General features: G+C 41.0%; 2 protein-coding genes across 4 annotated transcripts in view; both read left to right on the forward strand.

Moving 5' to 3' along the window:
* Window positions 1–549: 549 nt before the first annotated feature.
* Window positions 550–17,323, forward strand: kiaa0753 (KIAA0753 ortholog). 2 transcript variants are annotated; one of them, XM_088381839.1, is made up of 19 exons: window positions 550–946; window positions 1,231–1,533; window positions 2,170–2,313; window positions 2,391–2,570; window positions 3,012–3,359; window positions 3,442–3,504; window positions 3,906–4,127; window positions 4,212–4,374; window positions 5,049–5,194; window positions 5,256–5,389; window positions 6,141–6,293; window positions 7,348–7,437; window positions 7,551–7,638; window positions 8,979–9,050; window positions 9,150–9,254; window positions 9,332–9,407; window positions 10,406–10,526; window positions 14,595–14,816; window positions 17,022–17,323. In XM_088381839.1, exons 1-19 carry the CDS (start codon window positions 839–841, stop codon window positions 17,179–17,181), a joined length of 2,898 nt encoding a protein of 965 aa, XP_088237965.1. In that variant the 5' UTR covers window positions 550–838; the 3' UTR covers window positions 17,182–17,323. The 2 variants fall into 2 exon arrangements, with proteins under 2 accessions (XP_088237965.1, XP_088237966.1); XM_088381840.1 differs by having other exon boundaries at window positions 5,049–5,179.
* Window positions 17,324–18,152: 829 nt separating this feature from the next.
* Window positions 18,153–20,880, forward strand: part of pitpnm3 (PITPNM family member 3) — a 48,384-nt gene continuing 45,656 nt past the window's right edge. For both annotated transcript variants that reach the window (XM_088381449.1, XM_088381450.1), the window contains exons 1-2: window positions 18,153–18,234; window positions 19,962–20,445. In XM_088381449.1, the coding sequence (XP_088237575.1) occupies window positions 20,421–20,445 (25 nt within the window). In that variant the 5' untranslated portion in view covers window positions 18,153–18,234; window positions 19,962–20,420. The remainder of the gene's footprint in view (window positions 18,235–19,961; window positions 20,446–20,880) is intronic.

Below are 20,880 nucleotides of genomic sequence, written 5' to 3' on the forward strand. Positions count from 1 at the left end.
AATTAGTCGATGCAACGCATGTCAACTCAAGTTGCAAGGACTGCTGCTCTGAGAAATCGGCAGTGTGCTTCGTAACGGGCATTGAGCGGAGGAAAACGTCATTCGGGTGCTTAAATGCTTTTTGCCAGTTGATAAATATAGAAGGCATAAGCATGGAACAAACTGCAATAAATCTGATATTTTTTTTATTTATTTTCATTTTTTTATGTAGTACAAGATATTATTTTTATATTACTACTTTACTACTACTACTACTACTGATACTAACTTTGAAACACGACCCTTGTCGTACTTAACACTGTCTGAAATAACGTTTCTTCCTGTAAAAACAGGTGACAGTCGTCAACAACAGCCCTTTTGTAACAGTTTGGGTTATCATAATATATTATTTTATATATATTAACACAAAATAATATTAATGTTATAAATGATTCATGTTATGAACACAATTTAATAAAAAATAAACGTTAAAACAAGTTTTTTGAGTACTGAGGGGCTTATATTACTTCCGCAAAAAAAAAAAAAATTCATATCATTTTACCTCTTTCGCTTTCCGTACTTCTTGCTTCCCGTCAGCAACCATTTGTTGTTGTCATGGCGGCCACAGTTTAAATTCACCGAGTAGTTTGTACAAGTTTAACTATTGACTTTAAAATACTGTATACCGTTGCGTAAGTGCACAGTTAATCATCATACAGGTTTCGTAAACATTTTGTTTGGATTAATTTTATGGACAGAAACTTTCACACAAATGCGATGTTAGCTATTGTGGCGTTAATTTGACACAACATGGCGGTCGTTTTTGCGATGAGGGATTGTTTAAAATACTAGCGCCGCGATGATTTCCATTGGTCAACAAACAAATGGCATGGAATGGGTTGTTATAGCTTCCAAACAAAACACCAGCAACGGAGGCTATTTTACAAATCAGACGTCCCAAACCAAGGTAAACAATGAATTCATATCGTGTGTTGTCTAGCAGGTTCAGTCTTGCATTCAGTCAATGCATTTAATCACATTAGAAAATAATGACCATCACATACCTCATCTCAATTTACTCCAACACTTACTGCATGAGAGCCTTGACTCATCAATTTTAAGAAATTCGCAGATAACTGAAGATGCCCTTGTTATTTAATTTTATACTTGATGGGTAGGCATGCACACTGTTACTTGTAGTTTACAAATGATCACATATAAAAATGTTATGCTGTGTCCCCTTGAACGCAGCTATTGTTCAATGAAGCCGTGCCTGCCAACTCCAGGAACCGTGCCACAGCTGTGGGTCCTCCGGCTGCCATTGTCATTGAGAAGCTACTCCACCTGCCTCCTGGAGAGCAGCTGAAAGACACTGACGGCAGTGTGAAAAGCTCACTCAGCTTCAGCAATCTGTCTGAAGAGAAGCTGCAAGCTGCGGTCGACCTAGCCAAGAGGGATCTAAGACGGAGCCGTTTCCAGGCCATGTGCAGGTTGTCTGCGGAGCCTTTGGGAGAGGCGTCTGTGTCGGACATTTGCAATACGACGCTGCCTCAGGTAATAATTGTGGATAAAAGAGTGCATAGTGAATTGCCTTTCACAAATTCACTTAATTCCACTTTTTACCAAGGAATTTATCCCCAGTTTGAAAAAAATGTGTTATTGTTTCTGTGCTATTTCTGTAATGCCCTAAAATGGTGCCAAACTTCTGGCAAAACAGGAAAGTAGTAATTGTGTCACAGAAGTATGGTGAAGTAGTTCATCTTGATTGAAAGTCAAGCTTTTTATGCTGGGGAGGTGCTATGTTTAGCCTGCGATGTTCATGGAATTTATGGAACGTCCTCACTGCATATGTACAAACAGTCTTCTGATATATTTTTTCTTCTGTTTTCTTTTTTATAATCAAAGGCACCGTTTATTTTAAAGGGGAACGTGTAAAATGAGGTTGAAATTATATTAAATGATTTGTGGCTCATAGTTTTTGGTATATTCATTGTTTACCAAAGCAATTGAACCTTGACTTAGGTGTGCACCAATTTATGAGTTACGAGCAATTGCTTGATTTTTAATTTGTTCGTCTTGTACTGTGAGCAAAATTGGGGAGGTAGCAAGACTTGCCTTGATTTAGTAATTACTTCCTTCCCAACCAAACTGGGTCTGAATAAGAGATTGACGAGACCTGTATCCAAACAGACATCTTCCAAGAAGCGTCCTGTGCCTTCCAAGCAAAAAGGCCGACCGCCCACCTCAGCAAAGCTGGTGGCAGGTACGGATCAGTACGATCTGTTCAGAAAGGAAGTGCGCAATCTTCAGAATGAACTCAAAAATCTAAAAAAGGTACCTGATACCAGCATTTATATTTGGTTTATCCATTCGATCTGCTGATATGTCCTATATGACTTATTTCTTGGCAGGGCCTGACTCCAGACATAAACCTACTTGGAGCCAGACAACCACGGTACATGGGCAAGAAGGCCACCACGCCATCCGTACTGCACATTCATCACCCGCCTTTGGATGTCCTGGACCAGCAAGAGCTCCCGAGACAGGAAATATTCCAGCTCCAAAATAACTCTGACAGTGCATTTGTGCAGGTACTACATTATTTTATTGAATCTATGGTATAAAAAAAGCACAGACACATTGTTGTGTGAAGTACTTGTTGTTTCAATAATGCAATAAGTCATCTCAGCAACTACAAAATGTGGATCGATTAAGTAATCGATTAATTGATGATGAATTGATTATCACAATTCTTGATAATTGATGAATCATTTAGATATCATTATCAATTGAAAATAAAGCATTTGCTTTTAATTTTGTAATACAATGATAAACGTTTTTGCCATAATGCACATAATGATTTTGAATAAAGGAATGAAAATTGAAAAACAATTTCCATAACCGATTCATCGATTAATTGATGAAATAATCTACAGATTAGTTGATTATTAAAATAATCGTTGGTTGTAGCCCTACTCCATAGATCTTATAACTGAGTCACATCAATGACTGAGTGATTTCTTTGCTCACAGGATGGGACAACCAATTGCAGCGAGGCTTCCTCTCCCAAGAAAAACACAGATAACCCTTCCAAAAAACGTCTGGTTGCTTCCAAGTCGTCATGGATGCAAGTTCCTGTCTCGAAGCCACCAGGGCCCATGGGTCAGCAGGATCTCTTAGATCGAGAGATGCAAAAGCTTGACGCTGAGCTGGAAAACTACATGCGGCAAGTGGAGAAACTTTCTGACAGAGACATGGCCTGCAATAATGAGCACAATAAGGAGGAAGAGCTGGAACCCGACGAGCAGGAGAAAGCAGAGGTGCGCTGGCAGAAGCAGTCTGCGAGTTTGGCGCGGACCATCTACGCGCTACAACAGCAGGTACTTCAGTTTGGCTATCCATGAATTCAAAAACCTCATTCTCGGCCTCTTGAATAACATTTGTATTTTTTTTTTTCTTCAGATGAAATCAATACAACAGTACATCGAGAATCTGCACAACCAGGGCGTGTGGGATGATAGAAAGGTTAGTGTCAAGAGTACTATCAGCATCAACCTGTGACCGGTGACCTGTTCAGGGTGTCCTACTGCACAAGGTCAGCTGGCATAGGCTCCAACACACCCACAACCCTTGTGAGGAGTAGTGGTTCAGAAAATGGATATAAGGAAACATTTTATATTGTATACTTCCATTATTTTTAGTGAGCATTTTTTTCTATTCAGGCGTTGCAACCCCCACATTCCTAAGAATCTAAATAAATAAGTAAATAAATAAATACAATGCAACAGCTTGTTTGTTGAGGGTTGCAGGTTTACTAGTGGTGTGCATGTTCCCTTATTTGCTTTGTCTATCATTTTTGGACAAAGGTATTGATAAAAGTATTATTCCCAAGAGTTGCAAATTGATTTTCTGTTTTCAAATCATAGTGCACAGCCATCCAACGTGTTGCAGGCGCCCATCGCAGCACCCTGAAAGCCTTGCAGGTGGTCACCCGCCAACTTGCCAATCAGTTTCACAACAAACTACCGTCTTATTGTGGAGAACTGAGCCGGCTCATTTGCCAGCTCTCTCTGTGCTCGGCCAAGATACAAGTTGAGCCGGGCTCGCCCATGCCGGAGACTGCTCTCGATATCCTGCGGAAGCTAGAGGTGAAGGAAACATGATCATAGCGATGATGGTGTCTCATCAGACTCAAGTGTACAAGTGTAGCTGATGATTATGTCCCCCCTTAGATTTTGGACCACACAATCAGCAAACACGAGACACGGCAGGCCATGCAAGACCGAGCTTGCCCTTCACAGAAGAAGTCCACTCATCCCAGCATGTTGCCTGCCTCCAGAAGCAGTGCTCCTCGCGGACTCCCTAAAGCCACCAAGCCACCGAGAAGTAGCCATGGTGAGAACACTGCATGCAGCTGTATGTCAAAATTAAATTAATATAAAGGCAATTCAATTCAAGAAATAAAATGAAATAATTAAATTGTAAAATAATCTATTAATTATCATTTGAGGACTAGGTAATGATTACGTATGTCAATATGAACCTTCTAATTATTTAATGTGTATTAATTATTTAATTGATTTAATATTTTTTAAAATATTTAATAGAATTTGCATTTGTTCAATAATGTTTTATTTCTTCAATTGCATAATGGGGCTTTTCCCTGATTTCATTGCAATTTCATTTTATTTAATGTATTTAATTTTCGTATGTAATTTTTAATTATTTAATTCGCACTTATATAACAAAGGAGGAACATTTGTAAAATGTAATCACATTTTAAAGTTTGCAGGTAATTACATTTTTTCAAAAACAATGTCATTGTGACATTTATGTTTGTTGCTGTGCCCATGATATTTTTGTAATATCTGCTTTGGCTCAATGAAGTTTGGGAAATGCTGATTTAAATGCTCAGGGAGCTGAAGTTTCACATGATTTGCTGACATGATATGTGGTTTTACTTTTGAGGTACAACTGTGCTTTCAATGGCCCTCCTGCTGTTAGTTAATTTACCTCCCTAAATTAGTGTGGGCACCTTGGTAACTGTCAACCATTTGTCATGTTGCCAGCTTCGCGAATGGCGGCACAGAAGCTGCGCAAGCCAGACCGGCCATTCCGGCCAGTCAGCCTGCAGAGGGCACCACAGCAGCTCAAGAGAAACTCCCCTGGGAAAAAAAAGCACCAGGCTACAAAAGTGAAGGTATTTGTGGGAATTGTAAGTGCCACAATTATCCCATGCTGACACGCAGCTTATGAAATAGTTTATATGCTGTTAGGTCAATCTTGGGAAGGAGGACGCCCATTTCAAGGAACCCACAGTGGCCTCTCGCCTCCGAGTCAATCAGCCCCCTTCTAAGGAGACGTCAGTGCCTTGGATACCGGCGTCGTCACATTCTCTCTCGCCGTCGCGGTGAGCCTCCTGTTGCCTATTCCTTTCATATGTTGTGATTATGCAAGCCCCAGTTGAATTTATACTTAACTCTCCACTCTCATGGGAATTCTGGCGGTATACACTCCATTAGGTACACCTTGACATACTGAATGGTTGCAAACGGGCTATTTCAATGGAAAAAAAACAACTTATTACTGTATGCATATTATTGTATTTTTTATGTAATTATGTAGAACAGTATTCATCTTGAAAAATGTCAAGTCAAAGTTATGCTGTATTTTTCCAATATAGTCTCAAGAAGCCATGCCTGAAAACACAGGAAGTCTTAAGAAGGCTTATGTTGCTCACTATCAGGAGTCCTTTAGAAAAGACCTGCTTCCAGAGAATTCATCTTCTGCCGACCAAATTTGAACCACACATATGTATGGACGATGCAAAATTGGAATGATTTTTTACTTTTTGTCATGGCTTGTTGGAGCATAGCAGCAAATTTTGACAACATGCCTAAAAACATCAACATCATTTTCTTTTTAAATTCTGCCATGAAACCAGTTTCACTGAGCAACATGAAATCTAGTAGATTAGCCCCTCAAAAACTATCAACAATCCATACTTGAAAAGACACATGAAGTCAGCCATTTTGGTTTGTTTTGTCCTTTTTACGGTGAATTTAGCCATACCCACTGAAGGTGATGCCATAGCCATAGTATGCCATTTTGCCTCTGTTGCTTCAAGATGCCATTAATCAAAATCTCTGTCGCTTCGACAGCTCTGGTCACAAGACAACACATGAGCCAAGATGCCTCTCGTCTCCGGCCAAGTTGACGTCATCCTCAAGCCCCCAGAAAGTGCCCGTGAGGTTCAGCGAAGAGGGCCAGCCGAGCTCGGACAACAAACGTCAAGCCCAGAATGAAGCACTAAGGTAACATTCATTCTTAACAGAAACCCTTTATTTGTATTACATATTTAAACAGGTTTGAATTAGGGTTGGTTTTACAGCTGTCCTAGTTGGCACAAAAAAATAACAAATCTGGAAGAGATGACAGTTTAATGAGTCCTTTGTTTGTATTTATTTCCAACTGCCAATTTTTACTTATTCGCACCCGCTGGCATTACTCACCAATCACTTACTCGTCTACTTTCCCTCCACAATAAATTAATCAAACCGCTTGCTCAATTCTAAATCGAGGTCATTTGTCTTTGTGGGAGATTAATTCACAGCTTGCTTTTCTGTTCCACATATGTCTATTTAATCAAAACAGCTTTACCACGATTGGGCCACCCAAAGAATCAGGAGCCTGTGCAAATGTTTTAAATTGCATTTTATTAAGAAACAATTATAAAGAGAAGCTAACAAACGTATGTAAACAAACAATTAAATTACCGTACTTTTATTAATAGGCAAATATAAAGAGAAGCTAACAAATGTATGTAAACCTAAAACTAAAATACAGTACAACTATTCACGCCTGAAAGACAGAAGTGGAACATGTTATATGCAATATGCAAGTTATTGCCTTTGCCCATTTCCTGTGCTGTGATTATCATGCCACTTTTTGTGGTTATGTCTCCAAAAAATTGGAGAAGAAAAGTAATAAGTAAAACTAAGATAAAGTAAAACTACCCACTAAACCTACTGCGCTCTTTGAAAATGGAGGGGGAGGGGCAGTAAAAAACTAATTTTTACACTAGTCATTATGTTACAGACGATTTGCATTTGACACAGTCAAATTAATATGTGTGTAACTAATGCAGTAATTAATAGCATTGGTCACTGATGGCATACTGGTACATTCGTACGACTTAGCTGCAGGTAATAAAGGTTCACTTCCCACTCAGTGACTGTGTGAATGGTTGTCTGTCTCAATATGTTCCCTGTGACTGGCGAGCGACCAGACCAGTCTGAAATTGGGATTTGACAGTGTTATTACTGTAAAAGAAAAAAAATGAACACACAACATTTTGTTCACTTGTAGAGGCGCCTGGTTGGACAAGATAACCACGCAACGACTAAAGGACCTTAACGAGCTGACACGAGAGGAGGCCGAGCGCATTCAACGTTTGAGGTGTGGTTAAAGGCAGCAGGCAGATCCCCCCCCCCTAATTGCTACCTTGTCGCAAGAGAGAACACATTCAATACCAGATAACAATGAAAGTAATAAACTTTTTTGTTGCACAGGGATGAGGTTGTCTCACCGACCCAATGGGCTGAGAGGGCTGAGCAGCAGATGCGAGAGCGAATTAAGCCGCTTCTGGATGAGGCCAAGGTTGGGTGATATCTCACTTTACATATATCTTAAATTGGAAAACAACTTTAAATGCATTGCTGCCACCTTCTGATTGTGTGGGGCTTTCTAAACATTACACAACCTCCTAACCCGACTCAAAAATAGAAATAGAAAATTGAAACTTAACTCACAACTTCTCTGTGAAAATGTATTCTGTATTCAAAGCTACTGTCTGACCTCTTAGGTAAATAATTTGTTGTTAGTGTATGTAGTTCTTGTGTCTTCCATGTGTTCAGCACAATACCCCAAGGATTAGAGCTTTTTTCTTTTTGTTTTGCTCATGTGAAATTGGGTCGTTTTACAGGCAGCTCTGTCTCATGCTATGAGCCAGCCCTCATCACACCCCAACATACTGCTGGGCCAATGGCAACTTCAGCTTTCATTGAATTGACCACCAATGGGCTGGGTCAGACGATGCGAGCAAGCAGGACAATGAAAGTTGATGATGGTCTCAAGGTCACGCTTTGCAGTTGGTTGTCTAATTTCACACTTGATGAGTGGACAAGCACTCAAGCGAGACAACTGTTTTGTAAACAAGACATTAAAAATACAATTTCCCCTTTTACGCAAATAAAATTCAAAGCATACATATCTACATTCATGGCCTCGGCAGTAAAACCAATCTTGATTTGCCAGCTGCATTTGTTGACTTTTGCATGAATAAATTAGGAGTAATTGCAAAGCGATCGTGTCACTAATGTTCGCTACAACAACAAAATGTTAGACACAACAGGTTTGAATGGGGGGTTAGAGCATCAGCATTTCTCAACCAATTCAAATGCAATTAAGAGACAACAATGTGAATTAGGTCCACTACAAATGTGGTCTTGCATTATTTCTCAGCAAATTCCACATTGTAGTTACTCAACATTTCCCCTCGGAGGTCAAACAAATGTGCCTGTTGTGCATCTTCTGTTACTGTTTGGCTTCCCAAATGTGACTATACTGTCTAGCAAACTATGATTCAGATTCAAAAACATGCATACCATATGTAACTGAACCAAGCTTGCTCCAAAAGCTGCTCGAATATAGACTTTTCCCACTTGATCATCTAAAACAAGATCCGGTGGATAAATAACAGTGCCATGTCTGGGCAGAGGATTTTCAAGAGCAGCCAAGACCCTAGGGCTATCGGGGTGATGTCATCGCCCATTTCCGCTTACAGCTCCTCAGGGGGCATATTTGGTCGTTTCTGCGGTTTGCTACGTATGACGTGTTGTGATTCATTATTTGGCAGTAACGTGCCTCTCTGTGGCTGTTTTGGGCTTTTGTAACAGTGTTTCAAGTGCCGTTTATCTTCATCTGTGTGTTTACCTCAGCATCTCGGAGAGTCCAGGAGCAGGAGCAACTCGTCGCTGAGGAATAAGCTGTCAGAGCAGGCTGCAACGAGTGTAAACCACAAAGGCTATTCTTAGCCGGGCAATTAAGCAAGGCTCGGATACACTTAAATTCAATTCCCTTCATGTCCCTTAATGGTTCACGTTCCTCAGGTGGCTGAGAAGGGCGAGGAGGCAGATCTCTTGGATGAGGCAGCACTGCGGTTTGTGCAAGCCCCCACCCTGGAGGTAATGCTGCAGCGCATGGAGGAAATACAGGTAAAGGTCGCCGTGGAAACGCCCAACCGCTGGTAGCGGTGAGGCTCAGCGCGTTTACCAAATGTGTTTCCGAGCAGAGGGACCAGGAGCAAGTGAGGAGACGAGTCGCTTCGATCGCCTACTCAGATACTCTACAGTGGGAACAACCAGCAGGTACTCTTCACACGCAGGCATACTAAACACTCCATTAACTGCGCTCAGGCAATTAGGACAAGCTCAACCTGGACATCATTTGGGCCTACTTGACACCTAAACTCTACTTGAATAGTTTGAGTGTTCTTATGCCTGCTCAAGATTGGTACACTTCCTCTCCTCTGTCATGCATGGAGATGGGCCAGAAAAAATCCTCAGTCTCACACAAGTATATGCACAACATATGTAATCTGATTCCTCTTTTCTTCAGTTATTACTGATTATCACCACTTGAATAATAGCAATAAATAGAACGGCTCAAAATCTTCAGAAATATTCCTGGAAAAACTGGAACACCCCCAAAAGACAAACACTAGTAAAATAAGTCTGTGACTATGTGAATTCACAAGTGCAAATATGTAAGGGGCATTGTAATTTTATATTGTAAAATCAACTTTCACCACTAGATGGCAGGCCTGCTTGTTTGCAATTTTACTGGGTCTTTTACTCACCGATATTTATGTAATCTCGTGTGAGTAAATATTTATGTAATCTCGTGTGAAAAGTAGTGACAGCTTATTTGCTGGTGCGGTAGTTCAGATCACACCAGCGTGAGTAACCATAATAATTTTTTGTGCATTTGGAATGATATGCAGGTCAAAAAGTGCCTCAATATTACAGGTTTGAGGCAGTTGATTTTTGTGAAGAAAAAAAATTGGGTAAAATGACTTCCCTTGCTGTGTAGCAGTTTTCAGCGGTTAATTTTATGCAAGAGAGCCATTTGCACTGGAAGAAAAACACAGTATGTTATTTTATTGTTTGCTTCAGACCTTTTTAGTGATGGATCTTTTTTACACGCATTGAGAAATGTATTATAAGAAAAAAATTATATTAAGACCACATATGCCCGGACTTTGTTTTCTTCACTTTCCCTCTTGGTGGAGAATGTGTTACAGTGGTAATCCAATCCAATTATTTCCTCACAGTCACCATCTCCATCCTCTCTATGCACCTGCTAGGCTCCCGGGTCCAGGTTGCCAGCTCGCGGCCGAGCTCTCCACAGCCCATTAGACTGACCAAACCAGTGCTGAGGCAGCCGCCACTCGCTGATATTGTTCTGGAAGAACCTGTGGAGACAGGGTAGGTTTTTCGCTGTTATTCCTGTCTTTTCATTCTCTTCTATTATACAACCCTTTTAGAAACCAACAAGATTTACCTGTATGATGAGTACAGAAAGTACAAATGGTTACATTTAAGTACAAAAATACACTCTCCAGGGTACATTACTGTAAGGTAGATTGTACCTTGGGGGGCAGATGTGGGCCCCTGATTGTGCAAATAGCCACAGGATGCCACTGACTAGTTTCCATAATTAGGCCTCCTGACTGAATGAAATGTTTTTTTTGTACAGCACTCTATGTTGTTCCTGGTGAAATGTCACTGTAAGTGCTTTCTCATGAGGAGGCTTTGTTTCTTTCTTTGATTGGTGGGAAAAAAGGTTACTTTGCAGTCACCTCACCTATACGCAAAGGAAAAACCCATAACTTCCTCAGAATATGCTTGCAGCTGCTCGACTGCTGGAAGTAATAAAGACGGTGTAGTTCACTGATAGCAAATGTTTAAGAAGCTCTGCGGAAGAAGAAGAAGAAGACAATATTGATAAAAACCAAAGAATTCAAGAAAAACAAAATATTAGGAAATGTCGGTTCATGGATAAAGTTATTTTTTTCATAAATTTGTCAAAGTAGGATAAAAGGATGTTATGTTTTGTTCACATTTCAATTGTTAAAAACATCCAAAAGAACAAAAACAATCCTTTATTTTGGGGTGCATAAACCAAGGCTGTGGACTCGGATTCGGGGACTCGGACTCGGTCGGACTCGGTCGGACTCGGTCATTTTTGCCGGACTCGGACTCGGTGCTGATTTTGACCGACAATTAAAAAAAAATACGTTCAATTTTATTTTCATCATGCTGCTGAGAATGCGCGTAGGAATACTGTCCACAGCCCTGCTTACGATCAATGCGGCCACGTTGAGTTGCACTTAGGCTCATGTTTACATTATGTACCAATGTCAAGGATGATTATGTCACCCAGCTTATATCATTATTTTGATTTTGATCTAAATTAGCCTTGAATAAAGACTAAGCAGTCACATGAATTAACAGAAAAAATGGACAGCCGGACTCGGACTCGGACACTGACTCGGACTCGGACTCTGACTCGGTGGTCAAGAGGCCGGACTCGGTGCAAAAATCCGACCGAGTCCACAGCCTTGGCATAAACCATATAAAGCAAAACACAAAAAATACATATTTGGCTCTTTATATTACAGGGGATTTCTAACACATATCTGCATAATATTCATGATATTTAATGATCACTGCCACCACTCTAAGTACTCCTAAGTGCTACTACTACATCAGCATCGTCGTTGACATCAATCCATTCAGAGCTTTTAGCAGAAGGACTGACTTGTTTTGAAGAGAGAACAGCAGCAGAGTCTCAAGTCATGCAATGTGCATGAAGCAACATGGTTCTTACAGAGTGAAGTGTGTGCCAGGCTCATTCGAAGGCAAATAAGTTGAACACAGGGAGTCAGTGGGGGTGACATGGCTGGAGGAAGTGTGAAGTAGATGAGGCCTTTGGAGATTGCAAGTTGCTGCTTCTTAAGATTAGCGTGTGCACTTAAGTGATCAAATATGAGCTTGATTAGACATTCATCATAGAACGCTGAAAAAAAAATGTCATCATCCTTAGGGACACGTCACACAGTCCTCAAGAGGGAATAATCGGACTTGAGTTTAGCAGCCTGAAGGAATGAGCTGCTGTTGTGTGTGCAGTTAACGTCTATGCTAAAATAACACTTTGTAGAGCTAATGACAGCGTATAGCTAATGTATGCTTTTGTTGAGAACAGTTTACAATGTTAGAGCAGCAATAACAGAAATATAACTGTTGTCCATTCCCACTTTTCGTCAAATCGGTTTTCATGAATTGAAAAGACTCAAAACAGCTAACCAACACAACTAACCAACCTTTTTTTTCCCCTCAACAACTTACCAATGAAAATTCATACCAACCAACCAAAATAGTGAAACATAGTTTGTACCAACCCAAAAAAAACAACAACCGAGTTTGAACATTCAACCAACAAAACATTCAAACCAACCCAACCAGATTAACCAATCGATGTTTTATACCAACAAATCAACAAAACGGCTCCTTGTTAAGCGTAACAGCCGGGTGCCGTATTAGTCAGATTCTTGCATTCTGTCTGTACCGTCTGTCCTCTTTCTTCCAAGGAATAAACTAGAATGATGACTCCATGTATAGACGCTGATACAATAGTGAGAGATTTCATGTTTCAAGATAAGATTTATGTCTCCATAGTGAGTCCAGACACAGACGCCCGGGCAGGCCGCCACCCTGGCTGACCCTTGACGTCTTCCATCAAAATCGATAGATGGAAGACCCACTCAGTAATATTCCAAAGCTTTCATGCATTCTTTTTTTTTTTTTTTTTTTTTTTTTTTTTTTTAATCCCTTTGCCTCTATTGTTTGAGGGGCTGCAGTTCCAAAAAAGGTGCTCTCCACTTCCACACAATCATTTTAGCACATCATTGATTGCCCAGCATTTAAGTGTTTGTCAGTGTCAAAGCTGAAACAATAACACTTTTTTTTTTTTTTTTACCTCCGTATTGATTTTTTTTTCACTCTTCAAAGATCAGCAGACTTTCAGTGAGCTATCCTATTTTGAAGTTGTCTTTACGGCCTTCTTGACAAATCCTTGAGTCAATCGAGACTCCTCTGGTGGAAATACAAATTCTCTAAAATAAACTATCAAGGATAATATGCTTGAAAACCTGCGGAAATATATTTTTTTTATTCCCGACCAGCACAAAAGGACGTCCTTCTAGTGTAACGTTTGGAAGAAAGGAAGAAATTCAAAAGAACTTACAGAATTCAGTTCACAGTGTATCCTCACGTGGCCACAAAGCCGTTAATGTCTCTAAGCATGTCAGCACAATTATTGACTAAAGTAAACAACCTTGAACCAAGACGTTATATTAGTCAGACTTGGTAGACTGCATTCTGTGTGTCTGCTCTGTACAACCTCTCCTTTTTCTTGCAAGGAATAAACGAGGTTGGTGTTTACCAGTAAACAGTTTGATTACTATGGGAAGCTTTATGTAAGTTTGATAGCAGCGGTCACATTTTTTGAAAGAGCATCTTTATTGCGTTCTGCATATCCACGCAATCTCTTCTCTTTCCGGGGGGGGTGATGTGATGAATCAAGATCTAGAATGTTTTGGGCCACAAGTCAGTTTTTAGTAGCACGAGTGGCTCTCGAGAAAGGCGTGCGTGTGGGAACTGCCGCAACACTAAATATAGCTCAGAGAGCACAAGAAGCAGGCCGATCCGTCCAAGTAGGGAGGATTAGAAAGCGCTCAGCTGTGCCCAGCTGAGCCCTCTGCAAACCGTCGCTTTACAAATTCATCATCGTGACCTCAGACAACGCCACCTCTAAATAAATTGGTGTCAGATTCAGCTCATACTGTCCATAATTCCATATGCGTGTTTGAAAGGGGGGTGAAAGTATGGCCCACTCCGTTGTCTAATCCGACCCACCCAGCATTTCAATTATCATGTGTCCTGTAATATTTGTTGTACTTGTAGCCATGAACTAATTTGCTAACTGACTGATTATAGTAGCTAAGCCTCTATACACAGCTATACACATTCAAAATGTTTTATTACATTTAATAATCAGTTCATTAATTAAAAACAACCCAACTTTGGTTAAAAATTGGACTGATCTGGGAAATTGGGTCAATCTGACCCAACATTCTTCTTTTTTTGGTACAAAAAAAACCCCAATTGGGTTGTTCCAAATAGATCAAATTGATCCAACTACCTGGGTTGGTTAAATTTGTAACTCATTGATTTTAAGTATACTGGGTGGTGGCCGTGCCTCAGGCAGTAGAGTCGTTCAGGAACTGGAGGGTTGGCGGTTCTAACCTAGCTCTGTCCGGTATTGCAAACTTTACATCCACATTTTTTTACCTCAGCTACAAATAACATGATGCATCTCTCTGTTTCAAAATCAAACGTGGCCCTTGATCAGGAGTGTTTGCCGACCTCTAGTGTGAAGATTCAAAGTGACATTGTGACACATGAGCATCTGCCTGTTTTCTCTTACGACAGAGTCCTTTCTGACAGCAGCCTGGTGGACGGGGCATCCCAGAAAGATGGCCTTCTGATATTCCCTGGTCCGAAGGACGGTGGCCCGGCAAGGACTGTCATCAGCGTGCCAGGCAGCATGCTGAGAAGCATCCGACACTACCGGGAAGACTACGATTCGCACATGCGCCACGCGGCTCACGAGGGCAGCAGCGGTGATGTCCACTTCTGGTCCATTGCGGACAGGTAACAAGATTCCTAAATGCTTTTGATGCCTTTGTAGCAAGCTTCGTCTGAAAATGCCATCACTGTTGCTTAGAGCTCAGCTAATGACCAATCACCAAACACCTCCAAAATTCCCTTGCGACAAGAAAACTATAGGTGAATCTCTGGCCACAGTTTGGCAAACATTTGTGACTTTGAATGAACTGTGACAAACCCTGACTAGATTGCAACATTTGTGTCTTTCAAAAACACTTGCAGTTGCACAGCTCAGTGGGATAGGAGCTTTAGCAAAAACCCTGTGCGTGGTTTTCCTACTTAGAAATGTATAAACTGCACTGCCGGGGTGGGTTTGTCAATGACATGGCATTCTCATTCCCAGAGAGGATGAAAAGGATTTTTATAGTTCTCTTTCTCTCCGTCTCCCACATCCCCCTCCCTTCCTCCCGCCCCACCAAGTCTCCCATTTACATGCTCAACAGAATCGTTGAGTTGCTGCAGTGCAGAAGATAATTCTCTCCCCTACTCCCATCTTTTCTGATATTCAAATGTCCTCAGAGATTCCTCATCTTGTTTTCTGCGTCGGGGCACAAACAGACCAATGAGCCCCTTATTACAAGTCCCTCGCTAATATTTGGAGAGACACATCTGCGCTGCGTGTCACGCTTAATATGCAGAAGCACTTCAACAATGTCAGCACGTCACATCTGCTTGCCGCTCGAGTACACAAAACACTCGTTTACTTGCTTATTTCTTTGACTCGTTGAATATTCACAAACACCCACCTAGGCGTGGGGCTCGGGCAAACAAGTGTGTTGCGTAAACAAACTCGGAGCTCATTTTAGATGTGCTATTTTGCACACATGGAGCTTTCAGACAAAGCTGTTTATTGTCAGGTTGTCTTAAATAACTGTTATAAAACGTTGTTTTTTTTAAACTTTTGCACCCATTCTTGCTGAGGTGCAAAACTCAATTGAAAAATATATGAAATCTTTCACAGCGGTAATGTTAAATCAACAACTGAGATAATGTGATTGCCCAAGTGTGCACATCTTCTTATAACTGGGGATGTGACTGTGTTCAGAAATAATCAGTCATTTAAATTCATGATAAATGGTAGTCAGCTAACACCTGCCAACATTTAAAGTGGTCCTGATTAACACCCAAAATATTCTGATGTTGTAGAAGACATTTCCTGACATTTTTAGTGATATCTGCAGAGAGATTCCACAGTATCAGAGGAATCTCATAGCTCAAAGGTTATCAGTCAGGACAAAGGGACAAAAGAATTTCCAAGGTATTGCCATTCTACAAGTGTCATTGTCAAGATGTGGATGTCCCTCCAAAATTAGCGAAAAGGCAAACGCTGGTTGAGACCGTTGCCCAAAGGCAGCAATATTGAATATTGAAGGAGCCGCAGTAATTTCTGGCAAGTATTGGTTGTTCAATAAAGATGACAGCAATCTCCTGTCTTTGTCATATTTATAGTTTAGCTAGGAGGTGCTTTGGCAAGGCAAAAGCCTCGCATTTTCCAAGCCCGTTTTGCAAAAACAGACTTTAAATCTACCAGACGAATGTGGAAAAATGTGTCAACTTCAATTCCAAAATATTTGGCTCAAACTCATCACCAAAAGAACAGCATAGCTACAGTGAAGCATGGTCATGGAAGGATAATGCCTTGGGGCGAGTTTTCTTCAGCTGGGAAAGGTGGAAGGAATTATAAACAGTTCCACATACCAGCTAGTGTTACCACAAAACCTTCAGGAAAGCAAAAGACTCAGAAAAAGTCGACTGAAAAAGCTAAGATTTATTTTGGGTTAATCCAAAGCACTTTAAATCCTGACAGATGTGTGCAGACACAAATTTTAATGTTCCCTAACCCTATTAGTATAAGAGGGTGTGTACACATGTGCAACCACATTCTCTCTATTTCCATTTTCCCTCTCATCGAGTTTTAGAGGTTAATAGCAAAAAAAGATTTGCCATCTATCTTGGTCTCATGTTATTGATTTTACAAAACTTTGGCATTTGAACCTCCATAGTATGTAAACAGTTGAGAATGATTTGAGAAATATACTTGAATAAATCATATATACGGATGTGGATAGTCTTAAAGAGAACGAAATGTACACAAACACACTTCTCGGTATCTTATCATTTATTTATGACAAGCATTTCAACTCCATGTCTGTGTGCGCATTTGTTGTTGTTTCCTTTGTCACGCTGCAGTCTAGCAGACGAACTGTTGGGGGACATGGTAGAGGACGTGGCGGCCGAGTTCCAGGACGTTATGGAGGAGTGTGCCGAGGCCGTCTTCACAGCTGAGTTCCTGCAATTGATCCACTCACCTCGCCTCACCTCCTCTTCTTCCTCTTCGGTCAACCAATAGGTCTTTGCAGCTCATGCAATTGTCCTTTTAATTTATTTTGTACAGAGGGACTCCAATTAATTGGGAGTGTATGTGTGTCTGTGAGTGAGTGTGTGTTTTTAATATAAAATAAAGCTCCAACAGGGAAGATTTCTGCACTGCATTTGATGTGAGAGCTCTTTCTCTTGCTGCACCATCGGTTATGTGAGATTGTATTCCACAGAGAATATTAGTATAGATAAGCTTGGAGAGACCATTACTACATTATGGCTAAGGGATTAAAAAGATTATAGGATCTATCGCACGGATTACTCACACTTTCTATTTCCTTCTGGGAATGATTGAAATGTGTGATTACGTCGTGACGTCCCATGTTAATTGACATTTCTTTGTCTACCTATGCAACTTAAAGAGGAAGTCAACCGTGAAAATTCTTTGGGAAAATCTGTTCTGTGAAGACCATCTAGTTGTAACACAGTGTGCAGATTGTTTCGTTTTGAATGAAACAGGCAAAATCCACCTGTTTTTATCCATCTCAGGGGGCGGCCATTTGGCCACTTGCTGTCGACTTAAAATGACATCACAGTTACCAGATCTCTGGTCACACCCAATCACAGCTCACCCGCTGGCCTGTGATTGGTTGCAACCTGGCAACTGTGATGTAATTTTCAGTGAATTGTGCTGCTTCACCCATATTTTACAAACGCAATATTAATCAGAATCCCAATCAAAAAACTGAGAAAGGTCAGAGAGACAAAACAGGAAATCAAAGAAATCGCAGGAAAAGTGGTACGATAATGATAATATTCAGACAATCTATTGACTGAATTGAATTGCTACATTGTCAAGCCTTTTTTGCATCCATGTGCCATCTGCTGGATCTTGTGGGGCAGTGTCTCATCTGTCTTTCGTGGAAGAATTATTTGAGAGGTGAGATGAATAGCAAATTCTCAGTTCATTCTTGGAGTGATGTAAGTGTCATTGCAGGTTTGTTAGTGCACTTAATGCGGATCAGAAGGTACCTAAGAATCTTCACAGGGAGTGCTTCTACTGTTCAGCTGAGTGGACCATCTGGTGAGTCATTGGGCATAAAGTAAGTAAAGTTTAATAATTATAAAAATAATAAAGAAATCTCACGTCACACGATTTGTGGTTGGCATGTATAAATCTCAAAAAACAGTTATTCAAAAACATTTTTTCTGTGTGTGTCTTGTGCGTTGTAAAGCCGACCAGCCTTAAATATAATGAAAAGTCGAGCGAGGATATCTGTGAACCCTTTTAAGAAGTTCTTTGTGTGCCTTTAATGTTTGAATAAATGATTTACTAACGAATACTTTGTGTCTCCACATTAAAGGAAAGCGGCGCAATCTATTAGAACGCCGAGTATGTGGAGACAATACATCTTAGAGAGATTTAATTTAATTAACCCACTTGCACTGGGCTCCATGAACGAGCTGACTAAACTTACTTGCCCGCTCACTATGTGTTTTAAGAGATATGTACTATATGTACAGTTCATGTTGTATCAATTGTACTCATTAGTCATTTCTCCACATCAAATTTGCAAAACTTCTCCCTCCCCCAGGGCTGACAGCAAAGTTAAACTGGATTTGGGGACAGAATTTTTAAAAAATGTCATGTTTACTTTACAATTTTCCCGCCACGCCCTGCCCACAGGTAATGATGAGAATTCCAAATCTTAGTAATTTAGTATATCCGCTTGTATATGTTTGTCATATTTAGACCAATCATCTAAAATAGAGTTGATCTTTGAAAAGATCTCAAATCAGCCAAAATTACCTGAAAATAGTCAGATATTATTTGTTTGCCCAGCTCTAGCTTGTGAATATGGTTGCTTGTAATAGAGTGTTCCTCCCCCCCTTTTCTTCTATGGTTTATCCATCCTGGCATGCTGATGAGGTGAGACATGTCATGAAAAGGTGATATGACCTCATTTTGGCGTATGCCGGTGCCGGCATTGAGGTGGTGGACTCTTTTATTTTACAGCCCGAGTGGATCAGATGCAACAGTAGCTGTAAAATTTGATGTCAGATTAGTGCAGATCACTGCTGGATTTCAGGCCAGCCACCTGCTCCATTACTATTACATCCCTAGAAAGTGTAAGAGACATACAGCGGACATTATGCTGGTGTTATTTTAAGCCTTTCGTACTTTGTGATAACGACAATGGAAAGCTAGTCAAAAGCTTTTTTGTTAAATTTTCACCAGTCACTGCAGTGGACAGCAATGGATCTTGATGTCAAAGTTGCACATTAGTCACTATTCACTACAATGGACAGATATTCAAAGTTTTTTTTTCTATATGCCGTACCCACTACACGGAATAGCTCGTTAAAAACTGTTTTTCTCTATATGTATCAATCAATACTAAGGATAATTGATAAAAAAAAAAATTAGACCGATACAAGTATAAGTATTCGCTTTTGAGTACAAGGAGTACTTGAATACTACCAGTACTTGTGATACCTGAAATTTTAGCTCCGTACAGTGACCCAGTACGGGAGCAAATTGCATGGGGTACGTGGAAACATTAGTATGTCCAAGATGGGATTTGAATATGCTCATTCATTTCATAAATCTGGTATTCACTGCAGTGAATGATGCGCGCCTATGTTATCGAGAGAGACACGCGCTCATGCTGTAATCTCAAGGTTTTTTTTTGGTCTTGATAAATGATAGGATAAACTTGATTGACGTAAATAAGAAACGATCTTGCCATGTTCGAGTACTTGTGAAGTCAAACCGCTGTTGGGACTTTTGGTTTTGTTTCTTTGCTGCAGTGTTGGTGGTGACCACCGCGGGGACGGACGCCCTTCAGCCGCGTCGGATGTGCGCACCGCTGGAGGCAGTGGCGCTGCAGACCGGTTCTTGGCTACTCTCTTCTGGATTAACAAGCGCGGGGGGGCTTGGAGAGGAGGAGAGAGGAAGAAGAGCTGCTGGGTGGCAATGTGAGCCAAGTCTGCACAGAGACAACAAACCCTCCCCAAAGTATGCGCGACGGCTGCGGTGGAGCCGGTGCGGGCGGGGGTGGGTGGATGTCCGCTTGACACAGGTGGATGCGTAGCGAGCAGCGCGGCAGCTCATCGCCACGAGGAGAGGCGCACCAGGCGGCTGCGGCGTCAAGCTCGCATCGGTGTGCTCCCAGAACGTTTTGGGAGCGCAGCTCAGCTCAGCCCTCTTCTTCTTCAATTTTGTGAGCGAGTAGACGATTGAGCAAGAGGAGCTCTCTGTGCGACAGCATGTCTAAGGAGGCGAGAGGAAGAGGTAAGCGAACATCTGCATGCATGCCCGCTTGCCCGCCCTGTGTGCCGTTAACAGGTAGCATACCTCCTCCGTGTGCCTCAATCTGCTGGAATGTGAACCTCTTTGGGTGCTTCTATTGCACACGCATTTTTTGATTATTATTTTGCTGTAGTTGGAGTGTTACAGAAGTAACATTGACAGAGGTGAAGCACAATTTAGGCTTCTCGCTTGGGTTAAGATTTCAAATTAAGCTTCCAGGGTAAGGTTGGAGACTTAAGTCAGGTTTAGGGTTTGGAGGTGGCGTTAGAGTTTTAAATCGGGGTTTGAGGGCAAGTTTAGGGATTTAAATTAAGATTTAAAGACACGGTTATAGTGTAAAACCATGCTTCTAGGCTTTCCAAAAGGTTTCAAGAGAGCATTGAGGTTTCAAAGTAGGGTTGAAGGCAACATTAGGGT

The sequence above is a fragment of the Syngnathus floridae genome, chromosome 7 (assembly GCF_059516105.1).
Source record: "Syngnathus floridae isolate MCC-2025c chromosome 7, RoL_Sflo_1.0, whole genome shotgun sequence".
Lineage (NCBI taxonomy): Eukaryota > Metazoa > Chordata > Actinopteri > Syngnathiformes > Syngnathidae > Syngnathus > Syngnathus floridae.

Bases quoted from the DNA above. Each gene is read 5' to 3' on its own strand.
- kiaa0753 (XM_088381839.1), top strand. From the start codon at position 839: ATGATTTCCATTGGTCAACAAACAAATGGCATGGAATGGGTTGTTATA. The intron at 1,534-2,169 runs GTAATAATTGTG...GTATCCAAACAG, and splicing joins GCAATACGACGCTGCCTCAG to ACATCTTCCAAGAAGCGTCC. The intron at 5,195-5,255 runs GTAAGTGCCACA...ATATGCTGTTAG, and splicing joins TGAAGGTATTTGTGGGAATT to GTCAATCTTGGGAAGGAGGA.